The following is a 12,977-nucleotide window of genomic DNA, read 5'->3' as shown; positions in this document are numbered from 1 at the left end:
AGACTCATAGACTTTATATGGAGTCCGTACTCCGCTACATCGATTTCCGGAAAAAGTCTGACAGAAACGAAGCGGCTGAGCGCTTCTGCCGCTTCGTTTTAGCGATTGGTGGGAGTCTCAGCGCTCGGACCCCCGCCAATCAAAGTTTGACATGTCAGAAGTTTGAACGTTTAGTTACCCTTTAATTTTAAACTTCTGTTGTCCCTTACAAGAGAATTTCCTAAACCTTTGCATGATTGTCCGATAATACGGAACGTTTGATCATTTCTTGCTGCCGCCGGCCTGACGCTGATCTCCCTTCTCTTGTCGTCTCGCCCTGCAGTACTTTAATTACCTGTACACCTACAAGATGCCAGGAGACATCAAGAACTGGGTGGACGCACATATGAATTGTGAAGACATCGCTATGAATTTCTTGGTCGCCAACGTAACAGGGAAGGCGCCAATTAAGGTAACGCCGTCTATAAATCGCCAACGTTTAATAGCCGTAATCGCTCTGAATGGCAAAAATGTCCTATAGCGCGGCCCTAAAATAGAAGTTATATTTGTTGGCGATTGGTCTGTGGTTAATTTTGATATATTACATTATTGGGTTCAATGTATTCGGGTAGGTACAACCGTACTGGATTCGCTCCGGGATATTTCCGCAGCTTATTCTGATAAAGCCGCAGGGAAATCTGCGAGGATTTTGGTGCAGATATCCATGCGGTGAGAACCTCCAAAAAAAAATCAATAAAAAAAAAATGTCTATACTCCCCTCCCCCGGTGTTACCAATGTAACGCTTCGCTGGTACATCTGGCGTGTCTTCACATGATCGTTGCAGCCTGTGATTGGCTGCAACGATCACGTATCGACACGTCATCGCTGGAGGCCGGATGTGCAGGGACCAGGGAACCGTTACAAAGGGAGCGCTGAGGGGAGGGGAGTATAGCGTTTTTTTTCATTTTTAGCTTATTTTATAGTATCGGGATTTGTGAATTTTGCTGCGGGTCCCCAGATAATCCATTTAAACATCTGCAACACTTGGATTTGCTTCTGGATTTCTTCTTTTGCCACAAATCCGCACATTGTCTACAGCAGAAATTGACATGCCTCGGATTAAAAAAAAATCCCCACCGCAGGTCAATTTTTGCTAGAAAAATTTCCGCAGCACGCGATACCGTTTGTTAAAATATCATCCACTTTGCTGCCACTGATATCCGCTGCAGATTTTCCGTCCGCAAATAGAGGTGTAAAATCGGCGACATATTTGCTACGTGTGAACATAGTTAATAGTATGCCGTGAGTTCCTGAGCTCCCCCTAGTGGTGGCTGCATACAACACAAATGTGATCAATTACTCTGTTTCTGCAGGGGATTTGGAGCTCTGTATCAGAAAAATAAAGCTCTGACCAATATAAAGGTTTAATATGAAATAAATCAATGTAGAATTTTATCAATTTTGATTAAAAAAAAGATGGCGACCAAGAGTGGCGAGTCTCTTCTGTACACTTAATATTACGGTCACTAACTTGCCACACTACCCCGAGCAGCGTATTTGTATCGGTCTCCTCGATGGTGGTGTTTACATTCGCCTCGGTCTTCCGCGTGCCCTTCGTTTTTCATTCACATTGTTGAAGCACAGAGTCCAGTGACCGAGTATCTGAGCGGAATCACTGGGCTCTCTATATAGAAGACCATCTGTCTGCCCCGGGACAGCTGACGAGAGGAATGTTAATTATAAATTTCACCCCTCGCGAATGTTAATTTAAAAGTGATCTCGCAATCATCTTCTCCAATCCCCGGTATTACCGGGGGTATCTCGCTGGTATCGGCCACTCTTTGATCCTGAGCCCTTCACACATACATTTCCCGTGGTGTCATCCACGCCCGGATCAGGTGTTGCGATGGCATCTCCTCTGCTTGTAAACGGCGCTGTAGGTTGGTAACCCTGAGTTCCCGCCAGCTCTTGAAGAACCAAATTTCTGGCTGTCTATCTCTCCCAGGGATTACCCGTCACTGATGTTGGTGAGAGGGGGGGCAGCTCGTCGGCTGAAGGTTACAGAGAAGCCGCAGAGAGCTCGGAAAACTCCACAACAGCAGATGATGTTTACACAGGGACCTTGGCGGTGCAAGAAGTCATTAAAAGGGAATTAAAGGGCTTGTCATCACCGGCTCGTTCTAGGAGGGGGGGGAGGGGTGGATGCAAATCCTGCGAACTGTTTTCATTGGGTCTTGGGATTAGCGCCGCGCTACCCAACCCCGAGCAATGAGAAAACAACAACAATGTCCTGCACACTGTGATCAATATTCCACATGTTGACGGCCTCTGTAATTCTTCTCCCCGACAGGTGACACCGCGCAAAAAGTTTAAGTGCCCCGAGTGCACCGCCATCGACGGGCTGTCATTGGATCAGACGCATATGGTGGAGAGGTAAGTGACCCTTGTCCTTGTATATCATTGGTCAGCTACATAAGACGTACTCATGAATCCATTCATTCATATATTTATTTAATTGTTCATTTATTAATTTGCTTTATTCATTTTATTTTATTTTTTTGTATACTGGTCTATGAAAAGGGGAAGGGGCAACTCTACCTGTAATGAGGGGGGAAATTATCACATGGTTTTGCGCCCTTCAAGGCCTGGCAATGATGTGGGGGAGGGCAACAAGCACTGAGCAGTCCTGTCCCAGAATGGTTGGGTGTTCCGGCATGCACCAGCAGGGGGCACCAATCTGCGCTATGTATTTTTGTTTTGCTGCTCTGCGACACTTAGTCCGTGTATGATGTCATCTTGTGTCTAATGTAAGTCGTTTTCTATAGGTCTTTTACTGCCCTTTACGCTGATTGGTTAGATCTGTTCACAGCGCCATCCTCTGTAATTTTCAGAGGATGGCATATACAATGCACAATACAATGTGGCCTGGTGATTGATATAATTGCCTCTCCCCCAAATAAAATATCCCCAAATACTTTGGTGTAAGGTGGGGGAATATCCTGTTCAGCAGTTTCATCTGTTTCAGGGAAAGCTGGGTGACTATATATCTATCATTACAGTTCTCACCCAGCTTCTTTGCAGCATTGAAGGGAAAACTGCCTAATGAGGTCGTATTACTGCGAAGACAGGCAAATGTGCTGTTTAGGACACCAGTAACGCCGGGTGATTATAGATATAACTAGGAAACTGCTGCAGGATAAACAAGAAACCGAAGATAAAATGCAAAAAAAATAAAATAAATTACTTTCCCACGTGGAGGCAGACCAAGTAATGTATGTACACAGTGACTCCACCAGCAGAATAGTGAGTGCAGCTCTGGAGTATAATACAGGATGTAACTCAGGATCAGCACAGGATCAGTAATGTATGTACACAGTGACTCCACCAGCAGAATAGTGAGTGCAGCTCTGGAGTATAATACAGGATATAACTCAGGATCAGTACAGGATAAGTAATGTAATGTATATACACAGTGACTCCACCAGCAGAATAGTGAGTGCAGCTCTGGAGTATAATACAGGATGTAACTCAGGATCAGCACAGGATCAGTAATGTATGTACACAGTGACTCCACCAGCAGAATAGTGAGTGCAGCTCTGGAGTATAATACAGGATGTAACTCAGGATCAGTACAGGATAAGTCATGTAATGTATGTACACAGTAACTCCACCAGCAGAATAGTGAGTGCAGCTCTGGGGTATAATACAGGATGTAACTCAGGATCAGTACAGGATAAGTAATGTAATGTATGTACACAGTGACGCCACCAGCAGAATAGTGAGTGCAGCTCTGGAGTATAATACAGGATGTAACTCAGGATCAGTACAGGATCAGTAATGTATGTACACAGTAACTCCACCAGCAGAATAGTGAGTGCAGCTCTGGAGTATAATACAGGATGTAACTCAGGATCAGCACAGGATCAGTAATGTATGTACACAGTGACTCCACCAGCAGAATAGTGAGTGCAGCTCTGGAGTATAATACAGGATGTAACTCCGGATCAGTACAGGATAAGTAATGTAATGTATGTACACAGTGACTCCACCAGCAGAATAGTGAGTGCAGCTCTGGAGTATAATACAGGATATAACTCAGGATCAGTACAGGAGAAGTAATGTAATGTATGTACACAGTGACTCCACCAGCAGAATAGTGAGTGCAGCTCTGGAGTATAATACAGGATGTAACTCCGGATCAGTACAGGATAAGTAATGTAATGTATGTACACAGTGACTCCACCAGCAGAATAGTGAGTGCAGCTCTGGAGTATAATACAGGATGTAACTCCGGATCAGTACAGGATAAGTAATGTAATGTATGTACACAGTGACTCCACCAGCAGAATAGTGAGTGCAGCTCTGGAGTATAATACAGGATGTAACTCAGGATCAGCACAGGATCAGTAATGTATGTACACAGTGACTCCACCAGCAGAATAGTGAGTGCAGCTCTGGAGTATAGTACAGGATTTAACTCCCCCTTTATGGCAGCTTGTATTCTGTGATCAGTGCTCTCACAGGGAAGAATCTGCGGACAGGCACAGTGACCATTTACAGAACAGGGGAGGTGTTAGTCTCTACCTATGGAAAACTTTAAGTCCCCACAGCCTTACAGGTAAATTATTGCCCTTGTCCCTTGTATGTTAAGGGGGATCTCTGGTTTGGAAAATGTCTACTTATGGTCACAGGAACCTTCTAACAAGCTGATCACAAAGTGTCCCCCTGCTGAGACCCCGAGCGATCAGATGTAATCTGTGGGGAAACTTGGCAGTAAGTGTTCAATTTTCCTGCAGCGCCACCACAGGGGAGAATGAGCCTTACACAGCGTCCATTCATATTTGTTGTCTGTGTAATACAGGACAGGTCCTCCAGAGAGAGACACTTAAACTATGATGAGAATCCTGAACAGATTAACTCAAAATTCCCTAATAGGATGTATGGAAATGGGTTTTCTAAACTGGACATCCCCTGTAAGGAACCGGAATTCTTGCGTCCAGACTCGTTCCGTGTGCGTCCTGCGGAATCCACGACTAAGCAGATGTTGTACAAATGTCCCGCTCCGAGGGGGTTAAGAGATGAAATGAGGCTTGTGAGTTATGAAAGACCTCATCTCCGTCCATATGTCTGCGCCTCCACCATCCAGCCCTTATCTAGAGCCCCGGCGTGCGGGCTGATCGCTCTCCTGATGTTCTGTCAGCTTTAGGAATGGCAGGAATTTGGGGAGGATTGAAAGACGCAGAGGAGGGAATGATTGCACTTGTATCCCCTATGCCGGGCTCCCCGCCTGGACTGTGAGCTTAACCCTTTTCCTTTCATTATATATATATATATATAATCTATTACTTGAAACCAAAAATAAACAGCCTGTTATTCAGGGGTCTGGAAAAGATGGGTGACACCGCTCCAGCACGGGGTAATAATGACATATTGAGACTGGCGCTACCCCACACTGCCAATATGGGGCGGGAGTAATCCGAGACGCTCTTTGAATGGGGACAGGGGAGCGACACGCTGCCAGATAACGCTCACGGGGTCCGATCTCCCCAGAGAACAAATGGATCGGGCATGTCGAAATCCAACTGACGGATCCTTCTCTACCCCCCCCCCTACATCTGCCGTCGGGTGGAGTCGAGAGGTCCCATACACATTAGATGGTCGTCCGATTCGGACCATGCGTATGGCCACCTATAGTAATCATTGCTCTGATGTTCGGAGTCTATATAACTGATAACCGTTCCTATTATCGGATGTGAGGGCAGGCAGTGCCGACATGAGGGGCACTGCGGGCGGCACATACGAGCGGTTTGGCTGCGGCTGCCCTCGCAGCAGGTTTATGGCGCAGTCGTCCGCCAGGCTCTGCTGGATAGACGGGTTTCTCACATTCTTGAAGTCATCGTGAGACGCTGCGTTTTGGCTGGAGTTGTCGGGCCTGTAGACTTATGTTTTCCGCTCTCCACGTGTGTGAATCAAAGATGGATCCCCTGCAGGTAGGAACACATGAACGTCCAGCAGGGAAGCCAAATCTTCAGCAGAACGGGGGAGGGGGTGCTGTAAAGAATGCACCGGGCTCAATATCTCACATTTCTAAAACGTTCTGGAGCCAATATTATAAAAGTATATATGTATAGAAGTATATAGGGGTGTTGCATTGCGTTCATTCAAAGGCTTTTTCCTATATTAGCGGCCTGCGCTTGTGGGTTCCCAGTTATTGTTACTACAACTCCCAGCATGCCCTGACAAGCCTTCGGCCTCCTTATTTTACGGCATACTTGTGTCTTATCAGCTATTGTGGTACTACAACTCCTAGTAGTGCCGGGCGATTTATGACCTAAATTAAAATCACGATTAATTCAACATGTAACCCCGATTTACGAATAATGAATGGTTATTTAGGCCACACCCCCTATTTGCATGCTACACCATTGAAGTAATATTTATCCCCTGAGCCTGCTGTATACTACTGTATATAATATACCCCCTGACACTGCCCCCGCACAGTATAATACCCCTATAACTGCCTCTACACAATATAATGCCCCCAGAGCTGCCCCCACACATTATAATGCCTCCCATAACTTCCCTCCACACAGTATAATGCCCTATAACTGATCCCATGCAGTATAATGCCCCCATAGCTGCCCTCACAGTATGATGCCCCCATAGCTGCTCTCACAGTATGATGCCCCCATAGCTGCTCTCACAGTATGATGCCCCCATAGCTGCCCTCACAGTATAATGCCCCCATAGCTGCCCTCACAGTATGATTCCCCCATAGCTGCCCTCACAGTATGATTCCCCCATAGCTGCCCTCACAGTATGATGCCCCCATAGCTGCCCTCACAGTATAATGCCCCCAGAGCTGCCACCACACAGTATAATGCCCCCCACAACTTTCCTCCACACAGTATAATGCCCCCCACAACTTTCCTCCACACAGTATAATGCCCTATAACTGATCCCATGCAGTATAATGCCCCCATAGCTGCCCCTCACAGTATAATGCCCCCATAGCTGCCCCCTCACAGTATGATGCCCCCATAGCTGCCCCTCACAGTATAATGCCCTATAGCTGCCCCCTACCCGGGATAATTCCTCTGCTCTACCATTCGATTCAACTGTATCTGCGTCCTATAGATGCAGATACAGTTTAAATCGGGGGGGGGGGGGGGGAATGTAAAAAGACTAAATGTGTGAGATGACGTAGATTTAATCGCGTTGAATTTCGGTTTCGTTTTTCTTTTTTTCGGATTAATTCCTCAGCTGTAACTCCTAGCATCCCCAACAGCTGGAGAGTCACAAGTTGCAGACCACAAAGATGTCCTCCGCTGACTATTTCCTCTAGACGCTCCTCAGCCATACGAATCCCCGCTTACCAGTCCTCGAGGAATCTTCTTCTATCAAGTTCTTAAAACTTCTACTTGCCCATTATTTATTTATTTAGCTTTTAATTGGTAAATATTTTGTGGCTCTGCCCCTTGTCACGTAGCACGGACACGTCAACACATGAAGTGCCAGTTTTGGCTCTTACTTGAGGAGCGTTGTGGACTCTGCTGTACTGGATATTCTGTCCCATCAGCCACTTACATGTTCTTGGATGTTCTCGCCCTCCGGCTGCCTGTGATTGGTTAATGCTGATCCTCCCCATTATAAACTTGCTGTCTTCAGGCGCGATGGTGCCCAGATAACTGTAATGCCGGGTATTAGATCTTTATAGAACCACGTGTACTGAGAACAGCCGCGCTTTTGTTACTAGACCCACAATAGTCGCCTCTCAGTTGTGGCAGAATTATTGGGCACATTGATCCCACTAGTATTGTATTTCATTAGTCGTGGTGCCATTGTACCGAGAACCCATTGGTTGTGGCGTTCTTGTCTCCGGACCCCAGTAATTACAGCAGCCAACTCTCACGGCACACTTGTAATAAGAACTTGTATTCGTATTGGGAGCACGGCTCGTAAAACACGAAAAAACGGAGATGCTCCATAATTCCCGGCACAGGTCTACGGCACGGACACCCATCCGTAGCGATACGGAAAGGTGTCCGCGGTCAATCTAACTGAATGGGGCCGTAATAACGGCCGAATTTACGGTCGTGTGCATGGGGCCTTAGTCTTGAGAACCCAACGTCACAGTGCCGTTGTCTTTAGTCCCCAGTGTTCACCCTGCCGTTGTCTTTAGTCCCCAGTGTTCACACTGCCGTTGTCTTTAGTCCCCAGTGTTCACCCTGCCGTTGTCTTTAGTCCCCAGTGTTCACCCTGCCGTTGTCTTTAGTCCCCAGTGTTCACCCTGCCGTTGTCTTTAGTCCCCAGTGTTCACCCTGCCGTTGTCTTTAGTCCCCAGTGTTCACCCTGCCGTTGTCTTTAGTCCCCAGTGTTCACCCTGCCGTTGTCTTTAGTCCCCAGTGTTCACCCTGCCGTTGTCTTTAGTCCCCAGTGTTCACCCTGCCGTTGTCTTTAGTCCCCAGTGTTCACCCTGCCGTTGTCTTTAGTCCCCAGTGTTCACCCTGCCGTTGTCTTTAGTCCCCAGTGTTCACCCTGCCGTTGTCTTTGGTCCCCAGTGTTCACCCTGCCGTTGTCTTTGGTCCCCAGTGTTCACCGTGCCGTTGTCTTTGGTCCCCAGTGTTCACCGTGCCGTTGTCTTTGGTCCCCAGTGTTCACCGTGCCGTTGTCTTTGGTCCCCAGTGTTCACCGTGCCGTTGTCTTTGGTCCCCAGTGTTCACCGTGCCGTTGTCTTTGGTCCCCAGTGTTCACCGTGCCGTTGTCTTTGGTCCCCAGTGTTCACCGTGCCGTTGTCTTCAGCCCTTAGTGGTCTCTGTTCTATGGTCCCTGGACCCCAGCTCTTGCATTGCCTTTTGTCCTTAGAACCCAATGTCCCTGTGCCAATTACTCAAGACCACAAAGGTCGACGTTCCATTGTCCTAACAATTGTCCCTCAGTCATGTTCCATTAGTTGGTATTTTCAGTCCGCCATCCCCGGATAATATTACCAGTGCCGGGGTCTCCTCCGGAAATATCCGTTACTGCAGAATTTTGAAGCCTTCGAGGCAGAAATCCCGGCAGCGCAGAGAATCCGGGAAGTTGTGGATTGTTACATGGATGTGGGATTGGGAATAAAAACCCATTTGGAGGATGTAAATGACCCGTAACTTCTCCTGTGTATCACCCGCCGCCTTCAATCATTTAGGATTTCCTATAAAACTAAGGGAATTAAACGCAGCACGCTCCTTTAGAGTCATTATATGGCATTTGGAGGGAAGATCGAGCCCCAGCAGGATTGGACCATCGGGTTAATTTTCCGGATTATAGGACGTAAAATATCCGGAGAAACACTTCCCTTTTTCTGTTGCCGGTTGCGTTGCGATGACTTCACATTTTAACCCCTCTGTTCTCTCCTGTTTCCTCCACAGGTCAGAATGCATTAATAAATTTGCCACCGTATTCGGCACCATGCCCCTGAAGGTGGTGGAACATCGCGCCGACCCCGTACTCTACAAAGACGACTTTCCCGAGAAGCTGAAAAGTTTTCCCAACATTGGAAGCCTTTAACGAGAAGATCGGCTGCCTGACCGCGATGACATCATCACCCGCTTTATAACAATGTTCTCCAGGCGCGTTTCATGTCTGATTGCTGGACTCAGTGATGTCATACAAAATACGTTCCGGCATGTAGGATCATTGTATATCTCTGTGGTCAGTATACAAGACTTTACAGTAATGGCGCAATTCCTCAAATACAGTGACACCTGCTCCTGATAAATATATTTCGCCATGTGGGCGACCATGTTTAGAACCTGAAGCGGACCGGTATCAGGTCACTTGTATTTCCTCCCCAACAAGTTACTGCTGAAGCAGCAGAACGAGAGCGATAACAGCCGGTGGCGTGAAAACGCTGCTTTTCCAGTTCACGTCATAACGCATGAAATTTGTTGCTTTGTAACTTCTCTTACAACAGACTATCACAGCAGAAGTGTACAAAAAATGTCAGGCAAAATATTTTAATTGATATGATTTTTTTTCTAGTCACACCCAAAGCTGCTTTCAAATATCTGCTGACTGCCCTTGTAAGCAGACAGAGGTTTATCTCCCCTCAGCTGTTAAATGTGTTTTAACTTGGCTCTGCCTGTGTAATTGTCATCTGAGCTCCCACCATGCAGTGCTCTGGTGACAGGAAGGCAGCAGAATTTTGAATGCAGGTTTGGGTGTGACTGGAGAAGATATGTTGTAACTCAAAATTGATACAAGTAAAGTAAGTAAAACAAAGTTACTTTAATGTTTTTAGGTAGATTTATGTTGTAGAGGTTTATTTTTAGTTATTTCATCTATATTTTTGTATTTTCTTTTGAGATTTTAATGGTTGACCGACAAGCTGCACACGACGACAGATGTTTTTTTTTTTAAATATATTTTATTGATTCATTTAGATCCTATGGAACCTTTTTGAATTGATCTTTGTTCAATTGAAGTTACCCACTGTCCTTGTAGAATAGCACACGGTTGTCGAATCCACCTCTTATTGCATATATGGCCGACCGAACATTGCAAATGGATGTTAAAGGGGCTCTATAGTATAAAGTGGGTGTGCCGTTTTTGGAACATACTTGTACTGATCCTGAGTTACATCCTGTATTATACTCCAGAGCTGCACTCACTATTCTGCTGGTGGAGTCACTGTGTACATACATTACATTACTTATCCTGTACTGATCCTGTGTTACATCCTGTATTATACTCCAGAGCTGCACTCACTATTCTGCTGGTGGAGTCACTGTGTACATACATTACTTATCCTGTACTGATTCTGAGTAAGATCCTGTATTCTACTCCAGAGCTGCACTCACTATTCTGCTGGTGGAGTCACTGTGTACATACATTACATTACTTATCCTGTACTGATCCTGTGTTACATCCTGTATTATACTCCAGAGCTGCACTCACTATTCTGCTGGTGGAGTCACTGTGTACATACATTACATTACTTATCCTGTACTGATCCTGAGTTACATCCTGTATTATACTCCAGAGCTGCACTCACTATTCTGCTGGTGGAGTCACTGTGTACATACATTACATTACTTATCCTTTACTGATCCTGAGTTACATCCTGTATTATACTCCAGAGCTGCACTCACTATTTTGCTGGTGGAGTCACTGTGTACATACATTACATTACTTATCCTGTACTGATCCTGAGTTACATCCAGTATTATACTCCAGAGCTGCACTCACTATTCTGCTGTTGAAGTCAGTGTACATACATTACATTACTTATCCTGTACTGATCCTGAGTTACATCCTGTATTATACTCCAGAGCTGCACTCACTATTCTGCAGACTTTAGAGCTGGAATCTCCCAGCATTCCCTGCTTGTTCAGTGTTTGCTTAAAGTTTCCTCTGGTGATTTGCATCCTGGGAAGTGTCATCTTTACATCAGGCACTGTATAGTAAGCTGATGTAAGTAAAATTACCCCCCCCCCCCTCCTGAACTCCGCTAAACTGTTGGGTGAATGTCTGTCAGCAAGGTCCCCTGATGTTTCCAACAACCAGCAGAATAGGGAGTGCAGCTCCGAAGTATTTAACACTGGCTGTAACTCAGGATCACTACATGATAAGTAATGTGATGTTTTTACTAAGTGACTCAACTTATAATGTAGATTTATTCTATATTTTACCTGTAAAATGGGGTCCAGAGGTGGATATGGGCGACTGTGCCCGCTCTATGTGTAACTAATCATACACGGGCTGTAAGCAGCGGTCAGTGAGATTTTTACATTACTGTATCTATCTGATTAACATTAGATCGATTAATCTATAGAACCAATTTAAAGGGGACCCATCAGCAATACAGGTTCTCGGCCAAGAAACAAAATACAGCAATGCACGTGAATTAAATTTGTAACATTTCCAAATTGATATTTTTGTGTGTATGTCCCTTTAATGACCAATTTTAACAATATCAGAAAACTAGGGCTGCGGGCAAGTGTCATGTGACTTTTCTTAGCACTTCTGAATGGCTGAGGGTGCACAGAAGGGAGGGGCCTATTTTGTGTCCCCCAGATTTACATGTTGCGGGCTATGATATTGCCCCCTCTGTTAGGGCATCTGTTTTTTTTTTTTTAAATGAAGTAAATCCGTGCGATGATGGCGACGCTTTACTATGATTTGTGTACGTTTGTTAATTGTTCAATGCCCCTTCTATAAATGCCGTTCTATTGGTCGACCTAATGCCGTAATTCTTTTCCGCTTTCCTTATTTTTTAGGTACAAATGTAACAGCAACGAAGTCCTTGAGCCGTTCTCTTCAGTTATAGAAGGTATCTCTGCTCCTGGGAAAGCTGGGTGACAACTAATATGGCCACAGCTCTATCACTCAGCTTTCCAGGTGTGCTGAATGGCGTATCTGCTTCTTTATGCAAGGACGATACCACTGAATTACTTGGCAGATTGGCCTTTCAGGGGGTCTAGAAAAGCTGGGTATGGGCGGCCCCTATGGTGGTCATCCTGCTTTCTAAGAGACCAGACGACTCAACGGCTTAAAGTTACGGCCAAGTTTCTGTATTTGCTGCTTTTTATTTCCAGTATATTGTTGGGGGAAAATGGCGTCCGGTTTTAAGTCATGTGATGGTCATGGATTCCAATAACGCCGTCACCTCCTTACAGAACATCGCAATATCCGTTTACTGAGTTATATCATGTCTTACGCTTCAGTCACATCCAGAGCTGCATTCACAATTATTATTTTTTTGTTTGCTCTCGGTCTGTCTTGCGTCTCATCTGACTGCTGCGTGATATTGTGCGTTACATAGTGTTTAATCCTCAATCTAAAGTAGTAAAGGGAAAAGTGCATATCCCACAATGCAGAATTGCATTGTGTGGTCTCTGTTCCTAATAGATTTGACAGTCAGAATTCTGATTGTAGCTTTGGTTGTGACTGGAGTGTAAGACCTGTACAGTACAAGATAAGTAACGCAAAAGCTTTGCATGTCTACTCTCTAAAA

General features: G+C 45.5%; 1 protein-coding gene across 1 annotated transcript in view; it reads left to right on the top strand.

Annotated features, from left to right (window-relative positions):
- The window catches only part of EXT2 (exostosin glycosyltransferase 2), a 55,346-nt gene extending 44,943 nt beyond the window's left edge, over nucleotides 1-10,403 (top strand). Inside the window, exons 12-14 of the mRNA XM_075838050.1 lie at nucleotides 323-451; nucleotides 2,331-2,413; nucleotides 9,391-10,403. Coding sequence (XP_075694165.1) covers nucleotides 323-451; nucleotides 2,331-2,413; nucleotides 9,391-9,529 — 351 coding nt within the window. The 3' untranslated portion in view covers nucleotides 9,530-10,403. The remainder of the gene's footprint in view (nucleotides 1-322; nucleotides 452-2,330; nucleotides 2,414-9,390) is intronic.
- Nucleotides 10,404-12,977: the final 2,574 nt, after the last annotated feature.

The sequence above is a fragment of the Rhinoderma darwinii genome, chromosome 9, assembly GCF_050947455.1.
Source record: "Rhinoderma darwinii isolate aRhiDar2 chromosome 9, aRhiDar2.hap1, whole genome shotgun sequence".
NCBI classification, from domain to species: Eukaryota; Metazoa; Chordata; class Amphibia; order Anura; family Rhinodermatidae; genus Rhinoderma; species Rhinoderma darwinii.
This window is presented reverse-complemented; position numbering and strand designations above follow the sequence as displayed.